Consider the following 14,758-nt stretch of genomic DNA (forward strand, 5'->3'; position numbering starts at 1 on the left):
AGGGCCGGCCCCCGTCAACTGGATGGCCGGTGGGGGAGCGTGGGCGTCCTTCCAGGGCCGGCTCTGCTGGTCCTGCCTCCTGGCTTCGGCCTCTGCTCCCCCTCCTTCCCCCCCTACACGATTCATACGCACATAGGAAGGGGTGGGGGGGCATTGTCCCGCGTGGCCCGGCACTCCCCGCCTCACGGTTTTAACAGCACTGTAGACACTGCACATTCAACACTTAATAAATACATTTAACAAGGACACCTAGTTCTGGAGGGGGGGATCATTGTCAGCTTGATACCCTGTCCTCCCCCTCCCTGTTTTTATGGCATTAATCACATGCACTCAACACCAGGGTCGGGAGGGGGACCCACATCACCCGCGTTCCCTCGCTGGCCTGGGATAGGTGGGTCGCGATGCCCGGGCCTGGCGGGGCTCGCCGTAAACACATGTAGGCTAATAACCCAGTCAGGAATTGGTTAATAAGGTGATATAAGCAGAATAAAACACATTCAAAAGTTATTATAAGCCAGGCTTAAAATGTGACACATTAAAAAAAAGGGGAAAAAATAGGAATTACAAGCGGGGGTCCCTGCTGTTTTTCTCTCATCCAAGGGTCCCCGGGCTAAAAAAGTTTGAAGACCCCTGCCTTAGACTGTATTTCTTCTACAATGTCAAACCATTGGCTCAGTCCAGGCGAGTCCATCTTCAGCCAATTTCTTGTAATGGCTTTCTTAAAGAGATAGAATTTTAAAAATGTATATGTCCTCTTTATTTATTACATCCTCTGGTATCAGTCCTAAGTAAATAACAATAAAGTCCTAAGTAAGTAACTAAACCTTCTCCATGGCTCTTAGGATCCCAAAATGCTTGTATTTTCTTACACAACCAGAAAATGTGAGAGTGGTTGGCAATTTCCCACACTGTCTCCAGCAATATTGTTGCAGTTGTTTATTTTGGAGCTGGTTGAGGTGAGAATTATGGTTTTATTCCTTTTTCGGTTAATTTCAACCTGATATTTCATGTTATCAGCAGCAGCTAATCTGGAAGGCCACATCACTTCCTGCCATTTCCCTTTTCACTGAGTGGCACAAAACCATAAAAAAATATGTTCTTATTACACAATTGACTCTGTTGAGCCAAGAAGGTTCTTGTTTCCCAGCAGTGTCATAAAGTAACTTGTCAAAGTGACTGCAATCAAACAAATTCACGATTAAACTCTGAGACACAAGCCTTCATGTTGCTGTTCTCTGAGTCTGGTGAACCGTTTGGTTTGGTTTATTCTGAAATTCTTGGTTTATTCTGAAATTCTGAGTGTGTAAAATTGAATATTTTTTGTTGTTTGGTTCTGGCTGGTTTCAGCAATTTAAGGATGGAATTCCATCACATCTCAGATCATTTTAGTTTGGATTTAGTTATGTTTTAATTGTAAGGATTGTATTTTATTGTTTTATGTGTGCAATGTTGGACCCCAGGAAGAATAGTCTTCACTGCAGTGAGGACTAATGGGGATCCGTAATAAATAATTAAATAAACTGGGGGGGGGGTTACGATGGGAGAAACAGAAGGAGCATATGGACGCAGGGAATGGGGATCAAGGTGACTCATCTCGTGGCCACGGGAGGATCTCGTGCCAGAGAGTGAGAGCACTCGGTGTGTAAATGTTGGTCTGTGGTTAAAAGCACAATCATTGAGAAAGAACGGCGCGTTCAGCCCGAGCGTTTTCCGGGGAGTTGCTGCTCCTCAGGTCAGGGCCGGTGTCCAACGGTCGATCGGTTCAGGGAGCAGGGCTCATCCTCCTCCTGGAGAGATACATGCACTTTGATTTAAAGTAAAATAAAGACGCTGTTTCTGTTCTAGATAGCGATCAGACTGTCAACACTGTTCCTCCCAAACAGTGGAGATAGCCAGACGCAAGACAAAGAGATTTACAGTACAGGCTGAGCTGTTGCAGGAACTGGTGTGAAGTACGGTTAAAAAAACAACAGAAAAACCTCAGTGAAAGGCAGCCATTCATCTTCAGCAGTGATTAATGGAAGATAAACAGACATTCATATAGAAAAACCTGATTATAATGTCTGATAAACATCAATATATATCTTTTTTTCCGCAGTGATGTTATTACTTTGCAAAAAATCGCCCCTCAAAATTGAAATGATCATGTGGGCAATACTAAGTACAAGCAGGGGTGTTTCTAAACCCCCTGGGGGCCCGGGGCAGGAGAGACCATGGGGCTCCCCAGAATCATGATGAATGAAGTCCAGGACCACAGATCAGTAAAGAAATCTTTTATTAGACAATTAACATAAATAATAAATACTATCTTAATGCAAACTTTACATAAACACTAACTTATTATGTGAATGTGTTTAGAAGAAAATGGCTTAATTTACTTTACAGACTTTAATGTGCCATAAACTTGCTCGTTGATGACAGGAGTTTGGGATAAAGTGGTTAAAAGAGGTACTTTTTTATAATTTAACACACATAGCTTAGACATTCTTACCACCGTCACCTTTTGTCTTTTCATCTTCTTGTTTTTTCTTTTCGTGTCCCCAGAAGGATATGTCCAGTTCATTTTTTCAAATTGTCACTTTTGCCACATGTCGATGCTGGCTGGTAATGGGGCCCCATTAGGGAGATTCCTGACTGTCATTTTCATTTTATTCTTTATTTCATTCAAAAAATAAAACAATTCAATACCAATACAAATGTTCTTAAATTGTGAATGAAAAGGGAGCAGAAAGAAGAAGAATCTTATCTGATTGCCCCTTTTTCCAAGAAATACCTTCACAAATAACATAAATTAAAAATTAAAAAAACAACATTGCACTGTCTACGGGGGTTTCAAGTTGTGTCGCTGATATGGAGCAATATGAGCCATCCCTCGGGACCCCCCCTACTATCAACTAGCCAGTCATAACCTGGAAAGGGCCACGTGAGGGGGGTTTCTGATGCGTTATCGTTGCAGCGTCTAAAGTAGTTCCATTATTTTGTTGTCAGCCGTCCCTCGGGGGCCCCTTCAGCTCGGGGCCCTGGGCAATTACCTGGGTTGGCTGCCCCGTTGAGGCGCCTCTGGGCACAATAGTGGGCAACGCTACCTTTAGCAGTAATAACTGGAAGACTTAATTTCCTGTATGACTTTAAAAGTATCTTTTATCTTCTTTATCTTTAATCTTTATTTCGGTCAATTATAAGCATAAAAATCAATAAGCAAGATAGTAAACATTTACAGGTTTTTCTTTGGTCAACATGATGATTATTTTTACCGAAAAGGTCTGGGCTTGAAGCATAAAGCTTATGTTGCCCACCTTTTAACTTAATAGAAAATGCATAAAGAACAAATGAAGTGTCATGAGGCTACACAAAATAATAATAATAATAATAATAATAATAATGACTGTAATAATGATAATAATAGTAACTATAATATTAATAATAATGGTAGCTCTGAAAACAGAAAGTGAAAAGATGCTAAAGAAACCGACAAAACCAATTTAAGTTGTCATTTCATCTCATGCATGTGTATTGTGTATATACATGAAATCCTACATACTAAAATCTGACATAATTGTGGAGGAATCTTGGTCTGTTCTTCTTCACAATATTACTGCAGTTTAATGTATGACCCGAGTAGCGGATGCGCCAAGCATTAGCTGTCACACGGATGGTATATTCCAGTAATTAGATGAGTTCACGATCCGCTCAGTAACTTCTAGAATGTCATACGACTGCAAAACGGTCACAGAAACCACAAAGAGCACTGCTTATGTCTTTCCCTCTTGGCATTGTGTTCATGTAACCTGAGTCGTCCATACCAGCAAACTGTCAAAACATGTTATTTAAAGGCGTTTACACACCTTCGCCTTTCTAAGCGAAGCAAAGTGATGTTTTAAGCGTAGGATTAAATGAGGGGGTGGAAACGGTAATTAATGACTTAATGTTTTCATTAGTTTTAATTCTGTGTTTATTAGATGTGAAGTCAGTAGTATTAAGGTTGTAATCTGTCTGTCAGATGTGGGCTTCGGTTCTCCTCCAATCTAATTCACCTTTTGTTTTATTCTGCAGGGTAAAGAGTGGTTATGTCTGAACTGTCAGATGCAGCGAGCGATGGGGGGGATGGATCCGCCCGGCATTGGGAAGGCCAAGCCGGGCTCGGCGCCCCCGTCGCCCCAGAGACAGGCGTCCGGCAAACCGGGCAGGCTGCTGATCAAGCAGCAGAGCACCAGCGACCAGGGACTAACGCCGCCGACCACGCCGCGGCAGAAATCCCCGGGTCCTTCCTCTCCGGGATCCCTTTCCCCGGGAACATCCCCCAAAATCGACCCCAAGACGGGCCGGCCGATCCAGCAGCGGTCCAGCCCGCAGCAGTCCCCGGGGAAGGCCAAGCAGGAGTCCAGCTTCTTCGGCGGGTTGGGAGGGATCAGCCTGGGAGGCCTCACCGACGCGGCCAAGCCCCCGGCGGCGGCCTCTCAGCTGTTTGGGGGGTTCGGCGGGCTGATGGATTCGTCCAAGCCTCAGGCGCCGGCCGCAGCCAAACCGGCTAAACCCCCCGCCGCCGCGTCATCCATGTTCAGTTTTGGGTCATCCCTTCTGAACTCGGCCACCAGCCTCGTCACCGGAGAGGAAGAGAAAGAGCCGGAGTCGCCACCGGACTCGGAAGCGGGTTCCCCGCCGGACTCCCCCTTCTCCGCCCCGGGGTCTCCCCCGGATTCAGACTCCTGTCCCGACACGCCGCCGGCCACGGCCAGGAAGGCCCCCAGAACCCTCCCAGCAGCCCCGCCGGCTCGAGCAGCCCCGGCGGCCCCGCCGGCTCCGGCGGTCAAGGCCAACTGCCCGCTCTGCAGCGTTGAGTTGAACGTCGGGTCATCAGAGGCGCCGAACTACAGCCGCTGCTCCGACTGCAAGAAGGAGGCGTGTAATCAGTGTGGATTCAACCCGTCTCCTCACCTAGGAGAGGTAAGAACCCGGTTATCCCTCCTGTGCTTCCACTCTGCCACCGCTAGTCGTTCATGCTTTCTGTTTAACCCTTGTGATGTCTTTGGGTCAAAATGACCCAATTCTTCTATCTTTCTTTCGTCCTGCCATGCTCTCTCCTTCCTTCTTCCTTTCCTCTTTTCCTCCTTTACTCCTTTATCTTCCTACCTCCCTTTCGTCATTCGTTCCTTTATTACCTTATTTGCTTTTCCTTCCTTCTTTCCTTATTTTCTCCATCCCTTCCTTCTTCCCTCCCTTCTTTCTTTCTTTCTTTCTTTCTTTCTTTCTTTCTTTCTTTCTCCCTTCTTTCTTTCTTTCTTTCTTTCTTTCTTTCTTTCTTTCTTTCTTTCTCCCTTCTTTCTTTCTTTCTTTCTTTCTTTCTTTCTCCCTTCTTTCTTTCTTTCTTTCTCCCTTCTTTCTTTCTTTCTCCCTTCTTTCTTTCTTTCTTTCTTTCTTTCTTTCTTTCTTTCTTTCTTTCTTTCTTTCTTTCTTTCTTTCTTTCTTTCTTTCTTTCTTTCTTTCTTTCTTTCTTTCTTTCTTTCTCCCTTCTTTCTTTCTTTCTTTCTTTCTTTCTTTCTTTCTTTCTTTCTTTCTTTCTTTCTTTCTTTCTTTCTTTCTTTCTTTCTTTCTTTCTTTCTTTCTTTCTTTCTTTCTTTCTTTCTTTCTTTCTTTCTCCCTTCTTTCTTTCTTTCTTTCTTTCTTTCTTTCTTTCTTTCTTTCTCCCTTCTTTCTTTCTTTCTTTCTTTCTTTCTCCCTTCTTTCTTTCTTTCTTTCTCCCTTCTTTCTTTCTTTCTCCCTTCTTTCTTTCTTTCTCCCTTCTTTCTTTCTTTCTTTCTTTCTTTCTTTCTTTCTTTCTTTCTTTCTTTCTTTCTTTCTTTCTTTCTTTCTTTCTTTCTTTGTTTCTTTGTTTCTTTCTTTCTTTCTCCCTTCTTTCTTTCTTTCTTTCTCCCTTCCTTCTTTTCTCCTTTCTCCCTTCCTTCCTTCTTTCCTTCTTTTCTCTTTTCTCCCTTCCTTCCATCTTTTCCTACTTCCTTCCTTCTTTTCTCCCTTTCCTTCATTCGTTCTCTTCTCCCTTCACCCTCCCTTGACCCAAAGACAGCACAAGGGTTAAAGGGGACCTATTATGGCATCTAATACCTATTTTAAACAGACCTTGAATGTCTTAAAAACAAGCTTTTGATTGTTTTTGATAAATAAATTAGAAATTCAGCCTCTGAGCCATGTCTTTATCTTCCCATTCTCTAACCTCATTATCTATGTGGGATTTTGAGTGGGCGAGGCTATGATAATGAGGCTCTGTGCTGATTGGCTGCCTGAATGACGCGATACACCGCTACGAAAAAATGGTGGAAGCTCCGGCCGGCGGAGTTAGTTGTGGGCTTGGTTTCACACATCGGAGACCAACCGATGTAAATCGTATTTTCATTACGTAATGACGGAAGCAGAATCTTATTGGCTCGTAGATCCACATCACACTGGACGGCTCATCCGGTACAGACACTGCAGAATTTGGTTGCTTTCCTCCTTCTCTGAGTTGGCAGGCTGAGGGGAGACCACTTTATATATGTTAAAGCAAGAAAGAACCTGGTTTTTATAGTAGGTCCCCTTTAATATAATTATAGCAGCCGCTCGTGGAAATAGGTCACTTTGGAGATACGATCAGGACTCGTCAGCTGTCTTTGCTCTGAGCCGAGTTCTCTGGAATGATGTTCGGAGCTCGTAACGAACGTTACAGGGCCTCGAGGTGTAGAATCTGAGACTGTGAGGGGGGTGAAGGTTGTGAAGAGACCACAACCAACGGTTTGATACCTGACTCTGCAACTGAATGCTGAGTAAACGCCGTTGTGTGTGTGTGTGTGTGTGTGGGCTTGTGTGTGTCCCTGTATTGTAATGCACAGTTTTTCTTCCTAATGCAGATGTTTTATTTTGCTTTCTTAATCTGCAATGAAAGCAAATATATAGATATATACATACATTTAGAAAAGTTAGGTCTTTTTTAATCTTGTTGTTTATGTAAAAGCCTGAAAATAATTTGATTGCAGAACAAATTCAACAGATTTCAATTCTTTTTTTCACCTTTCTATTATTTATGTGACAAACTTAATCTTTTATTACAATTATTTGAAGCTAAAAACAGATGTACAAGCTACTGAATCATGGGGCTACTTAGTATTGCCACTTTATAAACACATACTAGGATTTTTGTGTTTTGGTAGATTATTTCTTTCTTGTAACAAAGCTTCTTATAATATGCTTTGTATAATAAATCTTAAACTGCTGGAAAACCTGTTTCTTTCCCATTTAAATGGTAACACATCTGTAAGGAACTTGCGTTTGTGGGAGGAGCAGCAGAGCTGAGGATGTGGGTCACAATCATGAAACATTTGCCAGATCTCCTCTGCCAGTGCCAAACAACGCTGACTCTTGTTTGGTGTTTGGTGGATGGGATGATTGGAGTTTAGAGAAACAACACTTATTGGCAATTTAACAATGGATCCATTTAACAGGAGCCTGAGTAGCAATGTGGGAAACCCTTCAGCAGCGAGGCTCCTCCCCCTCACGCTGGTCACCAGTGGCAGAAAAGATTTGGTAAATACTCAGCTCTCCTGCTCCTCCATCAAATGCATGTTCCTTACAAATGTGGCGCCATTAAAAAGGGAAATGAACAGGGTTTCCAACGGTACAAGATTTACTGCAAAGACACATGGTTACAACAAAGAAATAATCTACCAAACACAAATTCCTTACTTTTTGTGCTAAGTTTATATAGTATGTGTATATAAAAGTGCTCCCATGATTCAGTAGCTTGAACATCTGTTTTTAGCTTCAAATAATTGTTTCCTGTATCAGTGTCAATCTTTCTTTTTTTTTAAGGAGGAATTTTAGTCCATTCTGCTTCTTAAAGGGGACCTATTATGGCATCTAATCCCTTTTTTAAACAGGCCTTGAATGTCTTAAAAACAAGCTTTTGATTGTTTTTGCTAAATAAATTAGAAATTCAGCTTCTGAGCCATGTCTTTATCTTCCCATTCTCTAACCTCATTATCTATGAGGGATTCTGAGTGGGCGGGGCTATGATAATGAGGCTCTGTGCTGATTGGCTGCCTGAATGACTCGTAGAAAATGGCGGAAGCTCCGGCTGGCGAAGTTAGTTGTGGGCGTGGTTTCACGCATCGGAGGCCAACCTATGTGAATCGCGCCCGTCGTTACGTAACGACGGGAGCAGAATCTTATTGGCTCGTAGATCCACATCACACTGGACGGCTCATCCGGGCGGCTGTACAGACACTGCAGAATTTAGTTGCTTTCCTCCTTCTCTGAGTTGGCAGGCTGAGGGGAGACCACTTTATAATAATAATAAATAATAATAGATTTTATTTGTTGGTGGCTTCCTGAGCACCCAAGGACACCTTACAAAAAAAAAAAAAACATAGAAAATACGAATAAAAATACAACAGGAAATAAAATAAAATACAGAAAATTAGACTGGATAGGCAAGTCTGAACAGATGGGTTTTAAGATGTGATTTAAATTGTCCAATGGAGTCAATCTGACGGATGCAGGGGGGAAGATATTTTCAGAGCGTGGGTGCAGAGCAGCTGAAGGCTCTGCCACCCATAGTGGCCAGTTTGAATTTGGGTACAGACAGGAGATCAGCTGAGGAGGAGCGTAGAGCACGGGTAGGGGTGTACGGGTGGAGAAGGTCTGACAGATATTGAGGGACCAGGTTATGGAGAGCTTTAAATGTGAGGAGAAGAACTTTATATTGGATGCGGTGATGGACAGGTAGCCAGTGGAGCTGGATGAGGATGGGGGTGATGTGGTCAGTGCGTTTTGTACGGGTGGTGATTCTGGCAGCAGAGTTCTGGATGATTTGGAGACGGTGGAGAAGTTTGTTGGGGAGGCCAGTGAGGATGGAGTTGCAGTAATCGATGCATGAGGTGCATGGACCAAGACCTGGGTGTTGTGCTGGGGGAGAGATGGGCGGATTCTGGCGATGTTCCGTAGGTGCATGAAAGCAGTACGGGTAATGTTACTGATGTGGGGGGAAAAAGAGAGAACACTGTCCAGTATGACGCCGAGGCTTTTGACTTTGGAGATGTGGACCGGGTGACCAACAATGGGGATATTGAAGGGGTGAGTTTTGGAGAGTGTGGACCTTGTGCCGATGAGAAGGACATCACTTTTATTTCCATTTAATTTGAGAAAGTTGTTCGTCATCCAGATATTGATGGTGTTGAGACAGTCAGTAAGAGCGGGGGGTGCTTGGTTTAGTGGAGATGTAGAGTTGTGTGTCATCAGCATAACAGTGAAACTGGATTCCAAAGTGGCGCAGGATGTTACCAAGGGGGAGGATGTATATAATGAAGAGAAGCGGTCCGAGTACTGATCCCTGTGGAACGCCATGTGTGATGAGTGATGGTTGTGAGTGTACATTTTTCCTTTGAACAAACTGTTTCCTGTTAGAGAGATATGAGGTAAACCATTTTATTGCAGATTCCAGAAAATCATACTTAAGCTGAAAACAAAAGATCAATAAAAAAAAGTAATCATACTTACTGCTGCCTATGAATCACAATAACCATATGAATTACAACCCAAGTTCATTTTCTAATAACTTAAATGAAAACATTTGTATAAAATCATCATTCGTATTTTTTTGTTGTTGATACAGTTAGGTCCATAAATATTTGGACACTGACACAATTTTCAGTATTCCAGCTCTGTACAACACCACAATGGATTTGAAATGAAACAATCAAGATGTGCTTCATGTGCAGACTTTCAGCTTTAATGTGAGGGTATTTACATCCAAATCAGGTGAACGGTGTAGGAATTACAACACATTTTATATGTACCTTCCACTTTTTAAGGGACCAAAAGTAATTGGACAACTAACATAATCATAAATCAAATTGTCAATTTTTAATATTTTGTTGCAAATCCTTTGCAGTCGATGACAGCCTGAAGTCTGGAACCCATAGACATCACCAGACGCTGGGTTTCGTCCCTGGTGATGCTCTGCCAGGCCTCTGCTGCAGTTGTCTTCACTTCCTGCTTGTTCTTTGGGCATTTTCCCTTCAGTTTTGCCTTCAGCAAGTGAAATGCATGCTCAATCGGATTCAGGTCAGGTGATTGACTTGGCCATTGCAGAACATTTGACTTCTTTGCCTCTTTGGTTGCTTTCGCAGTATGCTTCGGGTCATTGTCCATCTGCATTGTGAAGCGCCGACCAATGAATTTTGAAGCATTTGGCTGAATATGAGCAGATAATATTGCCCGAAACACTTCAGAATTCATTCTGCTGCTTTTGTCAGCTGCCACAGCATCAATAAATATAAGAGAAGACTTCACCAGAGGAAATACAGAGGAAATACAGATGGGTTACACAAGGTAAACCGTTGGTGAGCCTCAAAAACAGGAAAGCCAGATTAAAGTGAACAGTTCCTTCCCTTCTCCATACTCTTCTCTTTCCATCATTGTGGTACAAGTTGATCTTTGTCTCATCTGTCCATAAGATGTTGTTCCAGAACTGCATTGGCTCTTTTAGACGTTTCTTAGCTAACTTTAATCTGGCCTTCCTGTTTTTGAGGCTCACCAATGGTTTACACCTTGTGTAACCCATCTGTATTTCCTCTGTATTTCCTCTGGTGAAGTCTTCTCTTATATTTATTGATGATGTGGCAGCTGACAAAAGCAGCAGAATGAATTCTGAAGTGTTTCGGGCAATATTATCTGCTCATATTCAGCCAAATGCTTCAAAATTCATTGGTCGGCGCTTCACAATGCAGATGGACAATGACCCGAAGCATACTGCGAAAGCAACCAAAGAGGCAAAGAAGTCAAATGTTCTGCAATGGCCAAGTCAATCACCTGACCTGAATCCGATTGAGCATGCATTTCACTTGCTGAAGGCAAAACTGAAGGGAAAATGCCCAAAGAACAAGCAGGAAGTGAAGACAACTGCAGCAGAGGCCTGGCAGAGCATCACCAGGGACGAAACCCAGCGTCTGGTGATGTCTATGGGTTCCAGACTTCAGGCTGTCATCGACTGCAAAGGATTTGCAACAAAATATTAAAAATTGACAATTTGATTTATGATTATGTTAGTTGTCCAATTACTTTTGGTCCCTTAAAAAGTGGAAGGTACATATAAAATGTGTTGTAATTCCTACACCGTTCACCTGATTTGGATGTAAATACCCTCACATTAAAGCTGAAAGTCTGCACTTGAAGCACATCTTGATTGTTTCATTTCAAATCCATTGTGGTGTTGTACAGAGCTGGAATACTGAAAATTGTGTCAGTGTCCAAATATTTATGGACCTAACTGTATATGTTAAAGCAAGAAAAAACGTGTTTTTCATAATAGGTCCCCTTTAAGCTTCAGTTAATTGTGACTTTATTGAGGTTTTTTGGGTAGTTGCTTTCGCACGAAACCTTTAAGGTCCTGCTTCATGACCCAAGTTTGACCAAATTCTCAAACCGATGGCCTAATATTTTCTTCTATATAAAACTAGAAGGTGTCTCCAAGTCCTGTGGATGAAAATCAAATGATCACTCTTCCATTTTCTTTTTAACGGAGTGGAGAATGATTTTTATAATTCTCTATAGATTGCTATACAACACGTGCCTCTAAAATGAGTATTTATGTCTTTCCCTGCTGGCGTTGTGTTAACATCCCACCCGAATCCTGCGTTTATGTCTCCCTGTGGGAGCAGCACCTCCGGCCTGCTCCCCCTCCGGAGGTGTGGGGACGGGTCTGCTGGTATTTCCACGGCGTGTCGTCTCCTGAGCCGCGGAGCAGATGGTGCTCCGTGGCGCGGCACCAGTGCATCATGGGAGCCCAGTCCAAAACAGTGCTTTTGGTTGAGCTGATTCCCAGCATGCAGGCGTATGTTGCAGCACTTCATCCTCCCTGTTTAGAACCGGAGTCATGAGTCACTCTGGATGTTCGCTCGTGTCTGACTCGAGAACCAGTTTCACGTGTTCGCCGCTCTGTTTGCTGCCGGTTTATTTGTGTCTCTGCTAATCTGCCGTGTAATTACGGCTCTCCGAGGGACCTGGTGTAACGGCGCGAGGAGCTAAGCTGCTGACCTCTGAACTGCAGAGAAGACGCTTTTAATTTGAAGGAATACTAAACGTAATAAAAAGGCGTTTTCCTTCTCTCTCCGTGAGGTTTACAGGTGAAAACATCTGGAAAGGCATGAAATGACACCCGGACCGTTAATCACATCCACTCACTCAGCATTCTAGGCCTGTATACCGCGTATGTAATGAATAGGAAGTGCTGTATAGGTCATTATGGGAACGATAAACCCCTTGTAAGCATGTTTAAACAAGGTTAAAGAGGCCCATAAGTGCAGAGCATCTATGACAACATATATCAAAGCAGGCTGGACTTAATACTGGGATCAACAGGCGGGGACGTAATCTCTTCACTGATGATAAAAACACCGGAAAAACACGGTTTTTGGATTCGTGTTAACCGTTTTGGGTGATTCTGTAAATGGACATCCTTGCTAAGAACTGGACTTGTATGGCTGTGGATGTATATATGTGTATATATTAGGGATGGCCGATATTTTACCGTTCACGATATACCGTCAAAAAAATTCGCCAAGGTAAGAATTTGTCATCTCGCGGTAAAAACGATAAATTCCCGTTGATGACGTTTTTGTGTGAAGCTAATTTATGGTTCTGTGGTTAAATCGACGCACAACGTGAAGGAAGGAAGGAAGCAAGGAAGCAAGCAAGCAAGCAAGCAAGCAAGCAGATAGAAAGAAAGAAATGAGCCTAAAAGAAAGAAAGAAAGAAAGAAAGAAAGAAAGAAAGAAAGAAAGAAAGAAATGAGCCTAAAGAGAGAGAGAGAGAGAAAGAAATGAGCCTAAAGAGAGAGAGAGAGAGAAAGAAAGAAAGAAAGAAAGAAAGAAAGAAATATATGAGCCAGAAAGAAAGAAATGAGCCTAAAGAGACAGAAAGAAAAAGATAAATTCCTGTTGATGACATTTTTGTATTGGTATTTTTTTATTGTTATAGGGATAAATGCCAGAAATTATCGTGATAAATGTTTGAGTCCATACCGCCCATCCCTAGTATGTATATATGTATGTATGTATATATATATATATATATATATATATATATATATATATATATATATATATATATATATATATATATATATATGGAAACGCGTGTATGAGCAGAAACAAGTACATGTGTAAATGTATGCTTTAATGTGTGTATAAATATCTCTTGAGTAAGAATGTTTGTAATGAATAAGATTCGTTATTCACATCGTAAATAATGTCTGGTTTTACATATAGATGAATACAGGGACTCGGGGTAAATAACCTACATTTTTACTATTGTGCAACTTTTAACTATGTCAAGTTTTTTCTTTTCTTTCATATTTAATAACAATGGTCCAATTAGGAAAAAGTTTTTTATTTCTTCCAACTCCTTTTTCGAGCATAACACATTTGCTATTATATTTATTAATTCTCGTCTACTTTGTTTAGGTTGGTACATTTATTATTTAGAGATTATTATTGCTATTTTTTTTGTTATTTACTTATTCTGCTCTTTTATTTATTAAATTTTTTTTTGCTTATGTTTGAAATAAAAGATATCAAATCAAAATCCCAAATCAATACATTAAGGAGATGAATCTTTAATATTTTGGACATCCACGGAGGAAATATGATCTTGTAGGAGCGATCAAAGCCAGTGATGCTCCAGTTAGACGAAGACTGGCCTTTCATTGGTTCTCTGTTGTTTTGAAGCTGAAATGGGGAGTTTTTCTTAAAGAAAGGCGCAGCTGGAATTTGGCACGATACAGAAGAACCTCATTTTTCTTTTTCCGTGATACTAAAACTGGAATGTTCTGTGGAAGACACAAACGAACACCTAGTCTGAGTCACGAGCCCTAGCTCGGCCTGTGTCACTCGCTGTCATCGTGTCAGCTGTCATCAGGGTTGGTTTGCTGACGCATGTGAGCGTGAGTGTGTCTGCAGAGGCGGCGCTGCTCAAAATGATGTTTTTAATTCACCAAACTGCAGCCATGCTGTAGGTGTGTGGCTCGTTCACTCGTCCCGCTGTGGCCTTTTGTCGAGTCCTTTTATCGAGGTTTTGTCGGACGAGTGTGCACGCATGCTGTAATGAGTCACCACGTGTGTGTGGGCATAATCTCTTTTTCCTAAAAGGATTTAAAGGGCAACAGGAAGCTTGTCATCTCTATTGGGGCTTGATCCCAGACTCAAGTGTTTCCGTTTAATCCCCATCAATAGTGGCGGTGAAAACCGGCGTCTCCCAAGCAAAAGCACTCACCTTAATGTGTTTTCTCATTTATTCTTGCTTTTGTCCCCCTTTCTGCTTTCCTCCACTGCCTTTTTGTCACCTTTTCTCTAAATATTTTGTACGATTTCCAGCCGTTTTACATCTTACAACCTTTTTCTGTGAAGACAAAGAGGTGGTATCTGTTTTTCGGTGCCCGTCAGGCTCTGAAACGAAGCTCCTCGTGCGGCAGATTCCCTCTCTGCGGTGCTATCCCTCTGCCTTTTCCTGCCGCTGCTCACTTTGATGTCAGGGACGTCGCTGAGAGTGTGTCTACGTCTGCTCAGCGATGTTTCTGGAGCCCGGGCTCCGTGTCAGCTTGGCCTTATCAGTGATGAATGCGCTCGTTGGGGAAGTCTTACATAAGACGGGCGAGACGTAACTTTGGCAAGAAGCACAGAGCAGGGAGCTTGAAGATACATCCTGTACCAACATTTATTCAGTTTATTAACTCTGC

General features: G+C 42.3%; 1 protein-coding gene across 1 annotated transcript in view; it reads left to right on the forward strand.

Moving 5' to 3' along the window:
* The window catches only part of pcloa (piccolo presynaptic cytomatrix protein a), a 99,266-nt gene that overhangs the window by 5,743 nt on the left and 78,765 nt on the right, over window positions 1-14,758 (forward strand). The window contains exon 3 of the mRNA XM_061715000.1: window positions 4,054-4,944. Coding sequence (XP_061570984.1) covers window positions 4,054-4,944 — 891 coding nt within the window. The remainder of the gene's footprint in view (window positions 1-4,053; window positions 4,945-14,758) is intronic.

This window comes from Cololabis saira, chromosome 23, assembly GCF_033807715.1.
Source record: "Cololabis saira isolate AMF1-May2022 chromosome 23, fColSai1.1, whole genome shotgun sequence".
Classification (NCBI taxonomy): domain Eukaryota; kingdom Metazoa; phylum Chordata; class Actinopteri; order Beloniformes; family Belonidae; genus Cololabis; species Cololabis saira.